The sequence below is a fragment of the Canis lupus genome, chromosome 17 (assembly GCF_011100685.1).
Source record: "Canis lupus familiaris isolate Mischka breed German Shepherd chromosome 17, alternate assembly UU_Cfam_GSD_1.0, whole genome shotgun sequence".
In the NCBI taxonomy this organism is placed as follows: Eukaryota; Metazoa; Chordata; class Mammalia; order Carnivora; family Canidae; genus Canis; species Canis lupus.
The window spans coordinates 36,879,075-36,899,039 of record NC_049238.1 but is presented as its reverse complement, the minus strand read 5'-3'; the positions used below and the strand labels follow the sequence as shown (position 1 = coordinate 36,899,039).

The window sequence follows — 19,965 nt, the reverse complement described above, 5'->3', positions numbered from 1 at the left end:
TAGCTGCCATTTTGTATATGGCTTTTGTGCCTCTTAGTTCTTGGCTCTTCTCTGAGTTTAGTAAACTATTTTATCCATCTTTTATAACTGTTCTTGGTGAGCAGTTTAGTCTGGTACCCTCACAGCTTGAAACAGAAGTTCGAGAATGTTTACAGTTACTGGGACGCCTGGGTGGCTCAGCAGTTGAGCGTCTGCCTTCCAGCTCAGGGCACGATCCTGGAGATCTGAGATTGAGTCCCACATTGGGCTCCCTGCATGGAGCCTGCTTCTCCTTCTGCCTGTGTCTCTGCCTCAATCTCTCTCTGTGTCTCTCATGAATAAATAAATATTTTTTTTAAAAAAAGAGAGAATGTAAAAAAGAGAGAGAGAGAGAGAGAATGTTTAGTTATGACTCCAATTGTGATCGTCAATCATACAATTCAAACCAGAGAGTGAAAGCAGGAAGATAGAAATTATATGAGAAGAGATGCAGAATTGGAAGACCAGGAGACCCAGTTTGCAAATAATGGGATTTCTAGAAGGAGAAAAATGAAAAGATTGAGGGGAAGCAAAAATTAAATTATAGAGAAAATTTCTCTGAGCCTGTTAATGACCCAAATCTATATATAAAAAGTGTTCCCTGGGTTCTCGGTGAGACTGTGGAGAAAAGATGCACATAAAGCATATGTTGATAAAATTCCTGAACTCTAAGTGCTTTCAGACACAGGAAAAATGGATTATTCACAAAGGAAAATCAGTTAGACTGGTGTTGAATAGACTGGCCTCGGATTTCTCACCTGTACCTCTGGAGGCCAGAAGGTGCTGGAATCAGATCTATGGGCACCGGAGCGGAAAAGCCTGCCTCAGAGAATGGCCACTTGCCATTACATTCCCCCTGAGCACAGGAAGGACATATATGGTGCGGATGTGCAAGGACTATTACCACCATGTACCCCGATTCCAGAAACCAAGAAAATCAAGAAAAATAATGATTAACAACACAAACCCACAAACAAACCAGAGACCTCAAGCTAAGGGAAGATGAAGAAGAAAAGAACTTTGTACAGGATAATAGTATTGTGTCTTGGAATGCTTTAGACTCAAAATTCTTGGAAGAGAAAATGAAATGCTAAGGGAAATTCCTACTGTAGCTTCAAATGAATTACATTAAACTATCTCAGCCAAATCTAAAAGCATGGATAGGAATGAGGGGTGAGGGGAAAACAAAAATGTTCCCCGGGTCTCAAGGAAGAGGGAGGAGCGTGGGGGAAGTCCAGCAGGTCATCACAGGGTATCTACTGAGATTCTCTGTGTGAAGCACTTAGTACTCAAACGTATATTAGGAAGTAGCCATTTAAATGTCCTTAACACAGGACTCCACAGCCTCATTTCACACAGACAGCCCTGATCCTTGACAGCTTTGTTTCTCTCCCCCTCCTTTTAACATTGAGAAATGAGAAACCCCAGGAAGTCAGGCTGCATAGGTGAAGGTCCAAGCTCTGCAATCGAACAGCTGCCGGGATGTGGCGAGTCATATTTACGGGCCAAGCAGACTGCATGTCAACTGCAGCTGATGAGCAAGTTCTCTACAAGGAGTTAAAGTGAGAGAAGGAGACAGCTGTCACACATTCTTCACCCGGAAGGTTTCAGCATTTTGCCATGCTTGGGTTGTTTGGTTTGTGTGACTCTGCACAGTGGGAACTCAGGGGATGTTTTTCACGAGGGTGGCTGGGATGTTTGGAGCAGGCCAGGATGAGGGGCTTTGAAATTGGCTGCCAACTACGTAAGGGACCAAAAGCTGAGAGGAGATTCTTAGTGATTACTCTGGCTGGCACTCCTATGTCCTCTCATTCTACAATTCCAAAGGCCCAGAGCTCAGCTTCATTTGCAAAGAATAATCATAAGGGAGCCAGAGGACTTGGGACTTATGCTGTGTTTTGTGTAATTAGGGATTACTATTGAAAGGGAAATGTTTGCATCACATTAAAGCAGTTGCTGTGGACATTCGTGTTCATGGAAATTGATTTTTGTTGTGCACAACCTTTCCTCTTGATAATGTGGGTTGAAATGAGATTCTAGGTATTTCTTACAAAAAGAGGCTTTTTGGTTTGTTTGTTTTTTTATATATTTTTTAAAGATTTATTTATTTATTTATGATAGACATAGAGAGACAGAGAGGCAGAGACACAGCAGGAGGGAGAAGCAGGCTCCATGCCGGGAGCACAATGCGGGACTCGATCCTGGGACTCCAGGACCGCGCCCTGGGCCAAAGGCAGGCACCAAAACGCTGAGCCACCCAGGGATCCCCTGTTTGTTTGTTTTTTTGTAGTAATTATACATGTTCATTGCAGAGAAAATGAGAGAGGAATTCAAAAAGGAATGAAGCATATTTTTAAATGCCAAGATATAACCACAGTTTGCTGATTATCCTCTAGATAGATAGTTCTCTATGTAGCCTGGTACATAATTGAAAACAAATGAGGTCTTGCCATACATGCTATTGTATAATTTGGTTTTATTTACTTAACATTATGTCCTGGAGAGGCTTCTATCACAGTAAATACAGGCCTACCTCACCACTTTAAGGGCTTCATAGTCCTCTGTAAATCCTATGTATCATAATTTCCTTATGGGTATGTTTCTTTTTTGTATCATTACATTCATGGACATATTGGTAATGCTGTTTGAGAATATGTCTGTCCAGGCTGGCAGGAGACTCTGAGGAGGAGTGGCTCTGGGAGGAAATGGGGCCTGCTGCTGAGTCTCTGATCCTGTCTGGGAGGAACATCATGCTAGTAGCTCAGAAGCTCCATCTTCAGCCAGAATGTCAAAGCTACCAGGAGGAACTAGTGACTACAGCTCAGCAGATCCTGGTGGATACCACAAAGGTGAGGCTGATATCAGATCTACTTGCTGGTTAGTTGGACATAGCTCATTGCAAGAAAGCATGGATTGGGCACATTATTCCCACAGTGGATGCCCCTTGCAGAGAGACACCCCTGCCCGAGCTTCCAACAAGATCACAGCACAGACTTCATTACCAGTTTAATAAATGCTGTGTGGGAGATGCCCTAGGGAGCCAGTAGACCTTCTAAATTAGGGTCTATGGCCTTAAACCCATGTGTGCTCCCTTATCCCCCACACTTAGCTTATCAACCCCTAATAAAAACGGTCTGCTGGAAGGATCTCAGGGGGGCAGAATAACCTCTTGGCCTCCAAATACTCCCCATTTTCCTGACATTCCACTATATGGCACAATTCTTTAAGGTTGGGGCATTGCTCCCTATTAGGATCTATATGCCTTAAATATTACCACAATATTATTAACGTTCATCATTAGAGCTTTAATAGTGTGGGTTATCGTGCGGGGAACAGTATTGGCAACTTAGCAGATCTTCATTAAAATGAGATTGGAAATGGAGAGATGTGAAGGCAAAGCTAGAGGGCTTTGGGCACCTGCTGATGGGAGGGAGGAGCAGAGGGAAGAAGGGCAGGCTCTGGAAAGTGTTTGAGTACCAGCTCTGTTGCAGGGGTTGGATAGATCCCTCCAGGATGGGCAAAATCAGGCTAGGAAAGATTCTCAGAGACACTTCTTGGACAGGTCATCTCTCCAGCCCCCATTAGCCTCATCCAAATAATAAGTCCCTCCTAAATACTTTTTCCTTAGTTATGTGTCGGTTACCCCATAGATAGTTGACTGCCCTGCTTCTAACCAGATGCCCACTCCAAAACCAAGTTGGCCGTCACATTAAATGTAGCTCAAATTTTGGAAGCCTCACGTTTTCAGCGGAGCCAAATAATTACTTTGAAGGTCACTCCTAGGTACCTTGTTTCTATATTTTCTAGGCCGAGAGTCTGTACTCTTTAGGCTGAGGGCGTTTGGGGGAGCGTCTATTCATAAACCTGGAGGAGGGAAGCCGCTGCCTTGCTTGCTCTCGCTCCAGGAACGATCCAGCATGGTCAACCTTCTCTTCCCCTGGCTGCCCGAACAGGTCCTGCTCCTGGAAGACGCGGCGACGGCGAGGAAGATGGTTCGGGAGGCGGGTTGGTGCCTGACCTGCCTGGACTCGCTGGAGGCCACGGCCGCTGCGGCCTCCCCGCGCGGGCCCTTCGCGGACCTGGCCGCGGCGCTGCTGCGCCTGGGCCGCCTGACCGCGCCGGGGCGCGGGGAGCGCCTGGGCCGCGCCGGCCGCCTGCTGCGGGGCTGTGTCCCCGCGCTGCTCCAGGCCGCCCGCGGCCGCCTGCAGCGTCCGCGCGACCCTCAGCTGGCCGCTGCCCGGCGCCGCGCTTTCGCCCAGACCCGGAGGACCCTCGGCGAGCTCCTGGCGCAGCTGGAGCCCAGCGCCGCGGCCCCCGCCTGCGCTCAGGCCGGCGCGCTCGCCGGGCGCCTGCGGGAGCTGCGCGAGCTGCTGGCGGCGCCGGGGCCCGAGCGCGTCGGCGGCCCTCTGGACGCGCCGCTGGCCGCCGTGGTGTGGCACTGCATGCGCCTGGCCGCCTGCTCCCCTCCGCCCGACAGGCTGCGCCTGGTGGCCCGCTGCGGCCAGCTGCTGGAGCTGCGCAGCGCCCAGCGCCTGGGTCGCATCGAGCGGCCCCCGGGAGCCGGCGGGGCCTCCGGGAGCCTGCAGCCCCGGCAGGAGTGCGCCGCGCTGCAGGCCGCGGCAGAGGCCCTCTCCCGGGGAGTCCGCACTGGGCTGCTGCGCCAGATCCTGGACACGTTCACCGACACGCAAAGTCCTCTTCGGAGACTGGTCCGGGCCGCTTTGGCCACTCGCCCAGTCGGCGCCCCGTGCGATGGCGAGGCCTTGCCAAAGACTTTCCAGCTTTGCCTTGCTGCTTTCCACGACCAGGCCAAGCAGATGCTCAGAGTGGCGCGCTTGGTCTTGGTTTGCTGCCCGCGACAACAAACTGGCAAAGACATGGAGGTCACCATGGCAGGCCTTTGGGGGCTTGTGGTCAGAGTGCAGCAACTTTTCTCACAGAGCCCCCAAGGGTCTGGTCTGGACTGGAGCCCTGCCGCCTTGCAGGCCCTGCTTCAGGCATGGACCAGGGCATCTGAAGGCTCGTTGGCATGTTTTGACGACGTTCTGGATATTCCTGAGTTCCTGAGTGTGTCCATTCAAGAAATGACCAAGTACTTGGACTTCTTTAAATGGACTTTGAGGAACCCAGATTCCAGAGAGTTTTCCCAACTTGTGGCGTATTTACAGGGTCGAGCCACACACATAGTGCAGGTGATGAGCAGGTACGTGGACCAAGATCGAGATCCCATTTTCCGGAATGGCCTGAGAGTCTTGATCCAGCAGCTGGACCAGTCTTCACGGTTCTTGAGTGCAGCTGCTGAGTGCTGTTCAGGTGGGCACGGCACTCGGGGTACAGATGCATTTCTAACCATGGCAAAACACCTGATCCATTCAGCCCAGAGCATCCAAGAGGGGCTGGATGGGACTAACCACCCAGATATCCTTAGCCCTCTTCGAAACCAAGTCCAAAGGTTTGACACTACTAAGGGACCACCTTATTTTATTCTCCCCAGCCTTCTGGACTCTACAGCTCCTGCACTGAAACACCAGGGGGAACCTGTGCTGGAGAAAAGCAACCCAGGCACCTCCTATCCACCGAGGAACAATCTTTCCTACCTCTTGATTCCTGACATCCATCCCCAGATGGGGCACACTCCACACCCAGGCATCAGCAAACTCATCCTTGCTGTAGAGAGCAAGAGCCACCAGGCACTGACCTCAGCTAGCACTAACTTGCAGGAGCAGGATGCAGACATGGATGTACCTCCAGAGGCTCTGGGGTCAGAGAAGATGCCTGGACTCCAAGAAATCCCAACATCAGCACCTTCTGGTATTGACCTAACAAGGGAGATAACACACTGCACAACTGCTAGACCTGATGGGCTTCTGAAAGTGGCTCTCCAGCTGTCTGGGAGGCCCCAGGAAACTGGGCAGAGTTTGGTGGCCAGGGCTGGTGACTGGTACCCTCTGTGCCAACAGCTATTTTGTCACAACCCAGCAGCTGATCTTCCAGGGAACATGGCAGTTTTCATAGAGCTGCAGCAGAATTTAGCCTCAGTGGTTCAACTAGCAGCCAAAAGTGGGCCTCTGGATTTAGGGAAGGACCTTAATTCAACTGGGCGTCCAGAAGCACTTTTACAAATGCAAGGCAGATTGGAGGAGGTGGAGACCCATGGCAAACAGCTATTGGACAAGATTCTGGCTTCTGATGGCCTCCAAGCCCCTAAGTCATGGGAGGAGAGCATTAAGGATGAATGCCTTCTATGGTCAGTGGCTGTCCAAGACCTACTCCAGTGCATGGAGAGACTCAGCAGGAGACAAGGCCTGTTCTTGCTGCCCCTGAGACAAGCCATGAAGGAGCAGCAGGGACTGCAGGAAGGGTTGGCCCAGGCAGCAGATGTTTCTCAGAGGCTACAAGAGGCTGCCAGGCTGTCTAGCCTCCTATGCAGAGATGTGCAGGTTAAAGGTGAGGTCTCCTTTTTGTGCAGGGAAATTCATGTGCTCACAGATGCTCTGCTGGATGTGGCAGTGATCCTGGCCTCTTCCCCAAAACCATCTCCCAGCCTGTCCACACGCTTTGAACTTCTCTACTTAGAGCTCTCCTTTCGAACCAAGGCCCTGACTGGTCACCTGAGCATCATTAATGCAGACTATGAACATGCCTTCCAAGATGCCTTCTGTCCAAGGCTCTCTGTCTCTAGAGAACCTCAGACCAGACGAGAAAGCTCCCTGGAAAGAATGGTGTCTGGTATCCTCGCTGCACAGAGAATTGTGGCAGGAAGTCAGGAGTATGGGACCTGCCAAGAAGACCTTTTAATGGCTCTGGAGAGCATTCTTGTCCTCACCAAGGAGGTGGCCCAGAGGATCCCAGTGCTCCAAGATTGCCCAGAGGAGTGGAGAATGCACATCCTGGACTGGCTTCAGTGGGAGTGGGCAGCCAGGGCCCATCATGCCATGGCCCAGGTCCAGGCCTGGAAAGGTGGTTACACCGAGGCCTGGAGACTCCTGGCCCAGTGCCTAAAGCCCAGTGAGGAGATGGCAGTGATGAAACCCAGGGGTGAACAGGACTCTGCCCATCCCCAGCTCTGCTGTGAGGAGGGTGCATCAGAAGCTGTTGCAGTGAACAGAGTGGAGTCTCAGGGTGCTGCCCCCCAAAACACCCCAGGGAGCTCAGTGGGGACCTATGCCGCTGATCCAGCCATCACTGGGACAGTCGAGGCAGACCTAGACACGGTAGGGCTGTCAGCATCTTTCCTCCTCCCCCACCACAGCCCTCTTTTTTTATTTTTTTAAAGATTTTATTTATTTATTCATGAGAGACACAGAGAGATAGAGAGGCAGAGACACAGGCAGAGGGAGAAGCAGGCTCCATGCAGGGAGCCCGACGTGGGACTTGATCCCAGGTCTCCAGGATCAGGCCCTGGGCTGCAGGCGGCGCTAAACCACTGAGCCATCTGGGCTGCCCCACAGCCCTCTTTCTAATAACCAAAGGCCACTGCCAAGTTCCAGAAAAAGCTGTCTTGGTGCCCACATGTGTAATGCACATTTGGCAGGCAGCACAGTACAGCCTTTGAGAGTCTGAGATCAGAAATTAGACTCCCTGGGGCTGTGCCCGCTTCTCGCATTTCCTAGCTCTGAGACCTCAGTGAAGCTTTCTTAGCTATATTGGACTTCAAGATTCTAGTCTAGAAAATGGGCACATTGATACTCTCCTGGCAGAGGGCTAATGAAAGCTTCCATGTAAAATACTCGCACTTGCCTGGACGTATGTAGGAAGCGCCCTCTAACTAGTGGCTGTAATTACTGACTTCTGTGAAGTTTTCCCTCATTGCCCCACCTGGAAGAGGTCCCCTTGCTGTGACAGACAGCACCCGTCCTGTGGTTCAGGCTACCTCTTGCTATCTCGACCTCTGTGATGTTACCTCCCCTCCCCAGTCAGGGCTCTTTGGTTTGCAAATGGCAGGGATCCAAGTTGAAGCAGCATAGGCGAAAAGGAAGGTTAATTGGAAGGGTGCTGGGTCTGTTGAACACCTTCCATTTCCTTCTGGGGCACCAGGTGGGACAGTGAGCCATTGTGGAGCTCAGACATTTAATTGACTTACACCAGCTGTGACCAAAGTCAGTGCGAGGTGCACTAGGTTGGCAGTACCCAAGAAATTCCCTAGCAGTACCCTTCTCCCCACACAGAGCTGACCAGACCTTGTGCCTCCACCCCCTTACTCTTTACTTTCTTTTTCTTTCTGAAGGGTCATTACCATGGGAGGGACCCTCTTCTCAAAGTAGCCCGGAGGAGAGCAGGCACTGTGCTTCTCCCCCTACAGCCTAAGGCCTCTTGCCTCCAATTCCCCTGCTGTCTTCTAGGCTCACCTTGCTGCATAGCTGTTGGTCTCACGAAATCTGTATCCTGCAGGCTCCTTCTTACCTGTTTCTCCATACAGTCTTTCTGACGCTTACTTGGTGCCACGGACTTCACATTGACATGTTCTATTTCTGTCAGCTCACCTGCTGCATGCATCTCCTTCTTGTCAAAACCTCCTGACAGGAGCATTTTAAACAGCTGCGCCAGGGCGGGTGAGGCTGGCCCAGGTCTGACTCCCTGAAATAGCGAGAACAGCAAGCCCATTCGGCCTTCGTCGTCTCTCCTATCCGTGAAGGGATCTCATCTCTCCTGGTAGAGGCCGGTTGCCCCTGGGTCACGTTCCAAGGTCCCTACCACAGAGCAAGCGCTGTCCTGCGCACATTGTTCCAATAGGGACAGTGGCTCTGCCTCGAGGGCCCAGCCCCCGAGGTGAGGGCCTGGAGAAAAGGGAGGACCACCATCCCTGGTATCTGTCTGCTCTGCTGTCCCACTCCCCGGGGCTCCTGGGGGGACAGAGACTCACCCTTCGTACAGCCTGGAACAGCTCTTCAAACAGTGAGCCCCTAACCTGTCGAGGGAGGACGTGGGTTTGGGAAGCGGCTTGTCCATCTTCTGGGCACTTGGAAGTCACAAGTGGAAATTCTTTATTCCAGTTAAGGGACTCTCCACACACAGTGCCAGGCCTTTTCCCTTATTAAAGAGCTTGGAGGGGATCCCTGGGTGGCGCAGCGGTTTGGCGCCTGCCTTTGGCCCAGGGCGCGATCCTGGAGACCCGGGATCGAGTCCCACGTCGGGCTCCCGGTGCATGGAGCCTGCTTCTCCCTCTGCCTATGTCTCTGCCTCTCTCTCTCTCTCTGTGACTATCATAAATAAATAAAATTTAGAAAAGAAAAAAAAAAATAAAGAGCTTGGAGACACCTCTGGCTTTGAATGCTTCAAGTCCCTGACAGTTGACTATGTGACATGAGTTGAAAAGAATATTTCCTACTTTCTTAACCCTTGACTCAAGGACCACACATCTCAATTTGCCGTTTTTACCCTTGTTGGCAGTCACTACGGTTCAGTCAGAGTCTCACCTGGATTCTCTCCCTCTTTCTTTCCTTTTCACCTACTGTGGGGCCCCATCTGGGGAAACAGAGAGCCTTAGTGGAATTTGGTCCCTCTCCAGAACAGCTCACCCCTCCCAGCATTCAGAGGACATCCCAAGCTGTCTGAAAGAAGGCTGACAAACAGTTTTCAGAAGGTGGAGGAGTATTAATTGAAGAAGTAACACGAAACAATAGCAAAGCCAGATGATTCCTCAATACGCACAAGCATAGAAAGCCTTAGCTCTCAGAGACACAGTGTTACTTGTCTTCAGATCCTTCAAACCAAGCATAGTCTCTGACATATCGCAGGTGCACAGTAAGTGATTTTGAATGCTTGCTAGGATGCTAATGATAGCTTATAGGTGCAGAAGAGGTTCGAGTTTGGGGCAAAATGGTCATGGGAGAGATGGAACAGGTGTTCTAGGTGTCTCCTAAGAGGAAGGCAGTCTTGAGTTTCCAAGGAAGCAATGCAATCTGTCTTGTCCGTGAGGATGGGAGGGACTCTCTAGGCAATGAAATCTCTGAGGTGAGCTGGTACCCAGAGGGCTTCCGGATGCCTGTGAGTCTGGTGTTGCGTGCCAGGGCTAAAATTTTCTCCTGGCATGAAAGTGAATACTTTATGGTTGGAGAGAAAAGCAATCAGAAGATAAGCCTTCACTGTGAATCTCTGCACCACCTCCAGCCACCCACCTGGCTGGTTGCTGCCCTCCACACCTGGACAGCTTCTGAGTCCAGCCTGAAGCATCAGGACACTTCCCACAGCCATGGCAGCTGTTATGTCTACTTCCTCCTGGGCCAAGCTTGAGGCCAAGTGCACTGCTGTGGAGCACCCAGACCCCAGGGTGGGTCCTCTGGATCTTGTCCTCTTTGGACTCCTGGCCGCAGACTCAAGCCCCCCTCTACCACATCTTCCCATGGCAACTTCTTATTCCACACCCACCTAAACTCTACAGCTACAGCCAAAAGGATATGAATCATCCCACCACTTCCTTGGATGGTTGGTCTCCTGGTTCCACACCATTAGCTGTAGACCCCTTCCTGTGTGCTTGGCAGTGAGAAGCATGACAAAGACTGAACGTAGCCACCCAACAAGGTGGGGGTGGAAGGAACACAGGCGGGTCTTTCCACAGGCCTTGAAGAGCTGGCCTTTGTTTTCCATTCCTCTCTTGCCCAAATATTTGCTACATTTACAGTCTCGACCCAAATAGAATCTGGAACTTGTATCTTCCAATTTAGATAGAATTTATTATCATGTTCACGACCTCATACTTTTCCAACAGTGACATCTGACAGTTCTATCCCTTCTGAGGCATTAGTATGCTACACTGGGGTCCTGGGGAAGAAGCAGGGCTGGGGGCAGGCCCAGAGGTCCCTCCCACCCTGTTCCCTGCCCACCTATACCCAAGGCACAGCCCTGCCCTGAGGAGCTCAGGATCTGGTGGGTAAGGCCGAGAGACATCAAGGCCACTCTTGATCCTCCGTTATGGTATTTGTCCAGAACAACCCTCTGTCTCAATTCCAGAGTCTGGAAAAGGCTGATGGAGAGGCTCCAGGAAGGGTCCAATAAAAACATAACCTGGCCCAGCAGTGAGTGCCCCATTCCCTCCTGGGTGCCAGCGGTAGCTCTTTTTCTCACTCGAAAATAACAAGTAAGTTCATGGGGGAATATTCCTCATCATATCAGAACTGTAAAGTCCTTTCATATGCCATGATTGGTGAGAAAGTCTCTGGGTGCCCAAAGTTAGAACATTGAAGGCTTCCTGAGTTTCCACAAGAAGCTATAGATTCTCCCTTTTCCCATGTAAGGGCTGAAACTTTACAGAGGGAGAGAAAAGGGAATATTGAACATGGTCCTGGCATACTTTTTACACAAGCTCTGGATGAACAGAGCACCGAATAATAGGGACTCTCTTTCCCCCACTTGCAGTGGGGACTTGCAGACCATTGCCAGAGCTGCAGGCACGTGGGGAATCAGAAAGCCCTCTTGACTCTCACTCTTCTTTAAAATGTGGTGGGATGGCCCTTGCCATCCTCACAGTAATTTAAAGGCCTGAGCATTTGGAGTCTCACTAGTTATGCCCTGTCCTCTTGCAGGAGCAGCCCGACAGCCCCGCATCCAGCTCTCCGGGTGCCCAGGCCCTGCTGGGTCCTGCACCAGACCAGCTGCTCCCAGAGGATGGCAGCGCAGATGGTGGGAGCAGAATCATCCAGATTACCCATGAGATGGCCGCAGAGGTGCTCCTGATGGCTCAGAGTCTGAGGAAGAGAGGACCTATCTTGGTACTTGGCCTTCAGTGGGCCACTGTGGTGGAAGGGCTAGGCACCTTGGGGGGAAGCGAGCCCCCCTATAGCTGTCCTGTGGGAGCCCGGGCAGACCAGACCGGGCAGCTCCCGGGAAGGAAGCACCTGGCTTTGGGCTTATGGGCACATAATGTTTTAACATGCTCTCTTCTCTCTCTACCTGGGTACGTCCTAGAGTTTACTTCTCTCTTCCCCTCCTCTTTTGGGCTCAATCACAAAGTCTCTGCCTTCTTGCACCACGGAAGAGAATTTGTCAGAAATGGCAATTCACTAACATCAAGGACTCATTCATATCCCAAAAGGATGAACTGAAGGGGGCTGTTTACATCTTTAAAAATTCCCAGTAGGGGTACCTGGGTGGCTCCATCAGTTCAGCATCTGCTTTTGGCTCAGGTCATGATCAGGTCCTGGGATTGAGTCCCGCATCAGGCTCCCTGCTCAGCGGGGATCTGCTTCTTCCTCTCCCCCTCTTGTGCGTGCACACTCTGTCTCTCTCGAATAAACAAATAAAATCTTTAAAAAAATAAAAATTCCCTCAAATAGAAGTAAGAGAGCTGCAACCTCCTGATGGATAGCCATTCAGGACCAACATAGCCTGGAGGGGAAGGGGGCTGCTTTTCCACTGTGGTCCTTTGCATCTTTGCTGCAGTTGAATCCCTTTCTTTCTTTCTTTCTTTCTTTTTTTTTTTTGCTGAGATCCTTTTCAATGTGGATATTCCCCATACCTGGCCCTTCTCGGGGGCCTCATCTCTGCCCTGGGCCTGCTGAAAACTAACCTGAGCCAGTGCAGGCCGCAGCTCCTGTGGGAACAGGGCTAGACCATTACCAGGAAGCTGGGCTCCCTTCTTTTCAGCAGTTTCCCTGTGGAAGCATGGGTGCCAACTGCTTCATTCTGCTGGTTTTCAAGAGTGAGCCCCTGAAGCCTTTGGAGGAGGTTCTGGAGATCATGGTTTTAGACCAAGGGTAAAACAGGTTTATTCTGGAGCTGAAGTACATTGTGCCAAACAAGTTTTGGATGATTTACGGGTAGTTTGTTTGTTTGTTTGTTTGTTTTAATTTTTATTTATTTATGATAGTCACAGAGAGAGAGAGAGAAAGAGAGAGAGAGGCAGAGACATAGGCAGTGGGAGAAGCAGGCTCCATGCACCGGGAGCCCGACGTGGGATTCGATCCCGGGTCTCCAGGATCGCGCCCTGGGCCAAAGGCAGGCACCAAACCGCTGCGCCACCCAGGGATCCCTAGTTTGTTTGTTTGTTTGTTTTTGTATTTAGTTAGAGAGCATGGAAGCAAGCATGAGCAGGGGAAGGGGCAGAGGGAGAGGGAGAGAGACCCCTCACCCCATGCTGAGTGTGGAGCCTGATGTGGGGCTCAATCTCATCGCCCCAAGATTGTGACCTGAGCTGAAACCAAGAGTCAGCTGCTTAACATACTGAGCCACCCAGGCGCCCTGTTGGATGCTTTACAATATGCCGCTGATTTCTTAGGGAAAACCTGGAAGGGCACCATTTACCTACTCTTTCATTTCTTTGATATAGACCAAAGATCAGCTCATTACCTCTGCTAAGAAAATTGCAACTTCTGGACAAAACTTCGCCAGATTTATCCACATCATTGCTAAGAACTGCATAGATCAGAGATATTCCCAGGAGCTTTTGTGTGTCGTAGAGCAGATTCAAATGATGAGCAACCAGCTCCGCATCATCTCCAGGTAGGAAACGACTGTGGTGGCAACTGCTATGCTCTGCTTTCTCAAGGGCCAGAGGGAGGGCTTAGGAGGGACAGATCTTTTGGTGGGTTTTTGGGGGGAGGGGGTTTGTATGCTTTTTAAAATGTTTCCTCCAAGAGTCTACATGTATGATGAGAATACTAAACAAATGTTGAAAATATAGAGGATTATTACAAGGGACAAAAAAAAATTACATCTTAAGCACTGTCACTTCTTTTATCCCAAAAATATTATATGTAGCAATATACATAAGAAAGAAAAAAATATTTGACATGCAAAACTAGTTCCTGAGGAGGTGTGAACATAAAATAACCATACGGAATGTTTAAAAATCAAATACATCAGAACTTAGGCTTCCCTTCAAGTCTCCCCCTCCCTTCATGGCTCTGTGCACCTGCCCCAGTGGTCCTGCCGTATCACATCATATTGGAGTTAATCTACAAACCTAAATGACTTATCTCTATTTTGTAATCATGTTTAAATTTTGACCATTAGTTCTCTCTGTTTTTATACTAATCATATCTAACCAAAAAACCATTTGTCTGAAAGTACATTAGTTACAAAGTCAAAGCACTGTGAATGTCATCAGCCTAAGGAAAATTATGCCAGTACAAAGCTTATGTTAAGATTTACTCATTTAAAAAAAAAAAAAAAAAAAGATTTACTCATTTAGGCACCCTGGCTGGCTCAGTCAGAAGAGCATGCAACTCTTGATTGTGAGATTGTGTTTGAGCCCCGTGGTGGGTGTAGAGATTACTTAAATAAAACTTGAAAGAATAAAATAAAAAAAAAGATTCACTGGGTGGCACAGTCAGCTAAGTGTCCAACTTTTGGTTTCAGCTCAGGTTGTGATGTCAGGGTGGTGAGATAGAGGCCCTCATCAGGCTCTGCACTCAGTGAGGAGTCTGCTTGACACTCTTTCTCCCTCTCCTCTCTGCCTCTTCCCTCCCCCTCCCCCTCACTCTCACTCTCTTTCTCTTTAAAAATAAATAAACCTTAAAAAAGAAGATTTATTCATTTAATGTGCCCAGACTGGAGTTGAGCAGTTTATGCTAATTGTCTCCTTATAGCAGCTTTTGTACTGATAATACAGAACATCACAATGTAAGCATGCAATGGTTTCATTTCAACTTGAGTCTCCCAATACCCACTTTGGCACATTTGTCGGTAGCAAACCCATATTCAAAATATTCTTATATTCTGGGAAAGCTTGATAGTTAAAACTATTATCAGTTGTTGTGAGGCAAAAATCAATTAATCAATCAATCAATCATCACCAAGACCAGGTTATGTGAATTTTTATTTTTATTTATTTATTTTTTAATAAATTAAATTTTTATTGGTGTTCAATTTACCAAGATACAGAATAACACCCAGTGCTCATCCCATCAAGTGTCCCCCTCAGTGCCCACTCACCCCCACCCCCCGCCCTCCTCCCCTTCCACCACCCCTAGTTCGTTTCCCAGAGTTAGGAGTCTTTATGTTCTGTCTCCCTTTCTGATATTTCCCACACATTTCTTCTCCCTTCCCTTATATTCCCTTTCACTATTATTTATATTCCCCAAATGAATGAGAACATACACTGTTTGTCCTTCTCCGATGGACTTACTTCACTCAGCATAATCCCCTCCAGTTCCATCCACGTTGAGCAAATGGTGGGTATTTGTCGTTTCTAATGGCTGAGTAATATTCCACTGTATACATAAACCACATCTTCTTTATCCATTCATCTTTCGATGGACACCAAGGCTCCTTCCACAGTTTGGCTATTGTGGACATTGCTGCTAGAAACATCGGGGTGCAGGTGTCCCGGCGTTTCATTGCATCTGAATCTTTGGGGTAAATCCCCAACAGTGCAATTGCTGGGTCGTAGGGCAGGTTTATTTTTAACTCTTTGAGGAACCTCCAAACAGTTTTCCAGAGTGGCTGCACCAGTTCATATTCCCACCAACAGTGTAAGAGGGTTCCCTTTTCTCTGCATCCTCTCCAACATTTGTGGTTTCCTGCCTTGTTAATTTTCCCCATTCTCAATTACTTAAAAATAAAATGTGGGGATGCCTGGGTGACTTAGGGGTTGAGTGTCTGCCTTCAGCTCAGGTCATGATCCCAGGGTCCTGGGATGGAGTCCCACATCGGGATCCCCACAGGGAACCTGTTTCTCTCTCTGCCTGTGTCTCTGCCTCTCCCTCTCTCTGTGTCTCTCATGAATAAATAAATAAAATATTTTTAAAAATAAAAATTGGGTGCCTGGGTGGTTCAGCAGTTTGGTGCCTGCCTTTGGCCTGGGGAGTGATCCTGGAGTCTCGGGATCGAGTCCCACGTCGAGCTCCCTGCATGGAGCTTGCTTCTCCCTCTGCCTGTGTCTCTGCCTCTCTCTGTGTCTCTCATGAATAAATAAATAAAATCTTTTTAAAAAATAACAATTAAAAATTAAAAATAATAAAAAACCACTTTTTTAAAAAAGATTTTACTTATTCATGAGAGACACAGGGAGAGGGGTAAAGACATAGGCAGAGGGAGAAGCAGGCTTCCTGTGAGGAACCTAATGCGAGACTTGATCCCAGAACCCCAGGATCACGACCTGAGCCAAAGGCAGACGCTCAACCACTGAGCCACCCAGGTGCCCCTAAAAACACACTTCCTGTTAATTTGTAGATACTACATGATTCATCCTTTCATAGCGTTAACATGTAAATTTTATTTTTAAAATGTGAAAACTTGCTTTTGGAACATTTTCTTCTCAGAATAGTCCCAATAAAGGCATCCCAGCTTTCTGAAAGAGGCTCACATTGTAGAACCTTCTGGTATGAGTTTATGTGAGATCGCACCTCTTACCTGGTGTGATGTCTGCTTTTTTCCTATAAACTCTCAAGTGTAAAGGCCTCTCTGGTAAGAAGCAGGTCCTCTGAAGAGCTCCTGCTGGAAAATGCACAGCAGCTCCTCCAGGTGGTCTCCAAGACTGTGAGGACCACGGAAGCTGCAAGTCTCCGGGTAAGTGCGGGCATTGCAGAGAGTACATGAGCACGGCACCATGGCTCAGAGTCACAGGCTGAGAGGAACATTTATTAAAATGTAAGTGAGCACTAGCTGTTATATGCAACTGATAAATTATCAAACACTACATCTGAAACTAATGATGTATGTTGGTTCATTGAATTTAAATTAAAAAATGTAAACTGTAAAATATAAAATAGTACTGAATCACTATATTATATACCTGAAACTAATAGAACACTGTATGTTAACTACCCTGAAATTAAATTTTTAAAAAGCAAATTCCGTGAAGCCACAGACCTAGGTTGGTGCATAGGGGTGCTAAATAAATGGACGAGAATTTTCATTTCAAGTTTAAAGAAACTTCATACCAGTGAAGCTCAAAGAGTATGTGGAATAGACATACCCAGTGAAAAGCATTTGAAAAATGTGCATATCTTAGCTATAGGTTCTAGTCTCTTGGCCATGAAGAAGGCTGAGAGAAAAGCTCAGGCCTGGCCCCTACAGGACACAGTCCCAGCCCCCCACGGACCCTGCAGCACCACTTGAGGCAGGGCCAGTCCCCACAGCCCAGTGTCCAGGCCCCTTGAGTGCAAGAGACCTTGAGTGTGGGGCTGTGTCCTTGCAGTGTGGAGCCAAAGGCCCAGGGATCATTCACATAAAGCAAAGTGAATACAGCAAGATTCAGAAGGAGGCAGCATTTGGGGTAGAAAGAGGATCTTTAATTGGCTACATTTTCATAACATTTGATTCTTTGTTCTAGACATAGAACATAAGATTCTTTGTTCTGTTGTGTTTCTTTCATGAGCGAGTGAATGAGTGGGCTTTAATTCAGAGGACCTCTTCAAACACAGTTCCCTGATCTCTATTAAATTAGGGTCAAAAAAAAAAAAAATTAGGGCCAGTGGCACCTGGCCTGGCTCAGTTGGAAGAGCATGTAATTCTTGGTTTTGGGATCATGAGTTCGAACCCCATGTTGGGTGTAGAGATTAATTAACTAATTAATTTATTAACTAAAAAAATTAGGGTCAAAATGTCAGAAAATCAGCTCCAATCTCACTCAGTGGAGTCCCCAACTGAGAGCTCCTATAAATGTGCACAGTGTCCGCCATTACACAATATTACCCCTCTCTCTTCCAGGGCTTGAGACAACCTTCCTCAGACCCAGAAGAGTTGGAAGTTGCTGCCTTCTGCATGCAGTGGAGAAGAAAACTGCTAGGGCATAGACTTCGAGAGACTTCAAACCTGGACTGTGATGAGCTAGGCCTGCGAAAAACCAGCACCAAAGGGCCCCCCACACTAGCAGCCCTGGTTCAAGAAGGATTTATTTAAAGTCTGAGAAGTAGTCTCCGAGTCAGACTGTCTGTTGTTGCATACCTTGGCCCCGAGATGGGCAGCCCAGAGTGGGGAGTGCCTTTTAGGCTGAGTCAGCCTATGGGGACACAGGCTGGCCCTCACCTAGAGCTGCTCTGGCAGTGTCCCCAGTTAGGGGGACTGTCCCTGGGCCCCTGGTGAGGCTGGTATCCTGGTAAGGATGCTTCTGCTTCTGGGCTTATAGACTGTGGAAGGGAGGGGGGGAACATCCATGCCCCGTTAGTTTAAGCCTTTACAGAGGCATTGCAAAGTGCGAACAGTCCCAGTTGTACGGGGAGCCAGGTATTGAAAGATTTGTAAGTTAGATTGGGGAGGCCAGTTGAGTTCAAGATACGGGGAAGCTGAGGTGGTGTTAGCCTGGGACAGGTTCCCTACAAGAGCTGCTTGCATTGCTGCTTGAAGATTTGTTTGGATTTCCTAGGATTTTTATAAAACTGGGATCCTGCAGTAGCATTCTTCTTTTCCCCTGCGGCTTCTTTCCTTCAGCATGATCACTGTGAGATAATCCTTCACAGCTCCTCAGGACTCTGCCACCCTTAGCTCTCAAGACTTCCTCCAATGTTTTCTTCTGAAAGATTAATGTAGAGATGTCTCCATTTTACTTAGCTTTTTAAATAAGCAACTTTGGGTTTTATTGACTTTCTCTCTTAGATTTCTGTTTTCTGCTTTATTGATTCTCTTTAATATTTCTTATCATGATTTTGAGCTTAACTTGCTCTCTTTTTCAAGTTTCTGAATGTAGAAGGGGAGATCATGTTCTGTAGTGTGTTTCTTTCTTTTTTTTTTTTAAGATTTTATTTATTTGAGAGAGAGAGAGAGCACACAAGCTGAGGGAGGGACAGAGGGAAAGGGATAAGCAGACTCCCAGCTGAGCACAGAGCCTGATGCAGGGCTCCACCCCAGAACCCCAAGATCAAGAATAGATGCCTAACTGACTGTGCCACCCAGGGTCCCTACTCTTTTCTTTTTTAAAAAAGGATTTTATTTGTTTATTCATGAGAGACAGAGAGAGAGAGAGAGAGGCAGAGCATAGGCAGAGGGAGAAGCAGGCTCCCTCTGGGGAGCCTGATGCAGAACTGGATCCCAGTCCGCAGGATCATGACCTGAGCTGAATGCAGATGCTCAGACACTGAACCACCCAGGTATTCCACCACTGTTCTTTTCTAATACAGGCTTTTAGTGCTTAATTTCTAAGCACTACTTTAGCATTATTCTCCAATTTTTATTGTTTTCTTTCTCATTATGCATTCTAATTTCCTTTGTTTGACCCATGGATTACTTGCAATTGTGTTATTTAGTTTCAAAGTATGTGAGGGGGGGGATTTCCAGGTATTTTTGCTTTGATTTCTGATTTGATTTCTTTGTAATCATTAAACATTCTTTGTATTATTTGAATCTTTTTAAATTTTTTGAGCTTTGTTTTGTGGCCTGGCATATAGTCTATCCTGATAAATGTTCCATGCATACTAGGTAAGTACGTGCTTTCTGCTGTTGTTAGGTGGAGTGTTGTATGAATGCCAGCCGAGGCAAGTTAATTAACTCTGATGCTGTAGTCTTCGATGTCCTCTGTGATGTTCATTCTACTTTTTCTATCCATTTTGATAGAGGGGTATTGAAATCTGAAACCAGGAGTGTGAATTTGCCTGTTGGGCTTAATCCCTCTTAAGGGTGACTATCCTGTGCTGCCTGGGGTCCCCTACTGAAGACTCTTGTACATTTCATCTGGGTGTGTTGTGCCCTCGGATGGGGGTATGTGTATGGACCTGGTCTCTGTTACTCTGTCTCAGTCAGCAGGGGAAGTACTTACTTCTCTTTTTGAACTACCTTGTCTCTGGCTCAGGCTTGAGTCTCCTTTTCTGCTGCTGTTCAGAACCAAGTTCCTATAAATATTAGTCTATCCCTACTATTTTGTTTCTTTATTATCCGCCAATTCTTCAAAAATCTGGCTTAGGGGATCCCTGGGTGGCGCAACGGTTTGGCACCTGCCTTTAGCCCAGGACGTGACCCTGGAGACCCGGGATCGAATCCCACATCAGGCTCCCGGTGCTTGGAGCCTGCTTCTCCCTCTGCCTATGTCTCTGCCTCTCTCTCTCTCTCTCTGTGACTATCATAAATAATAAATAA

General features: G+C 48.2%; 1 protein-coding gene across 1 annotated transcript; it reads left to right on the top strand.

Moving 5' to 3' along the window:
* Positions 1-1,500: 1,500 nt before the first annotated feature.
* Positions 1,501-18,726, top strand: LOC102154778. The gene is made up of 7 exons (XM_038562402.1): positions 1,501-1,580; positions 2,684-2,895; positions 3,826-7,232; positions 11,541-11,726; positions 13,283-13,455; positions 16,347-16,464; positions 17,608-18,726. The coding sequence occupies exons 1-7, from the start codon at positions 1,501-1,503 to the stop codon at positions 17,797-17,799; spliced, it is 4,368 nt and encodes a 1,455-aa protein (XP_038418330.1). The 3' UTR covers positions 17,800-18,726.
* The last annotated feature ends 1,239 nt before the right edge of the window (positions 18,727-19,965 follow it).

What these genes read in the sequence shown, in the direction of transcription:
- LOC102154778 (XM_038562402.1), top strand. Translation starts at nt 1,501, where the DNA reads ATGTGGCGAGTCATATTTACGGGCCAAGCAGACTGCATGTCAACTGCA. An exon ending in GGAAGAGAGGACCTATCTTG is followed by an intron (nt 11,727 to 13,282) that starts GTACTTGGCCTT and finishes TCTTTGATATAG; the next exon opens with ACCAAAGATCAGCTCATTAC. An exon ending in CAGCTCCGCATCATCTCCAG is followed by an intron (nt 13,456 to 16,346) that starts GTAGGAAACGAC and finishes TAAACTCTCAAG; the next exon opens with TGTAAAGGCCTCTCTGGTAA.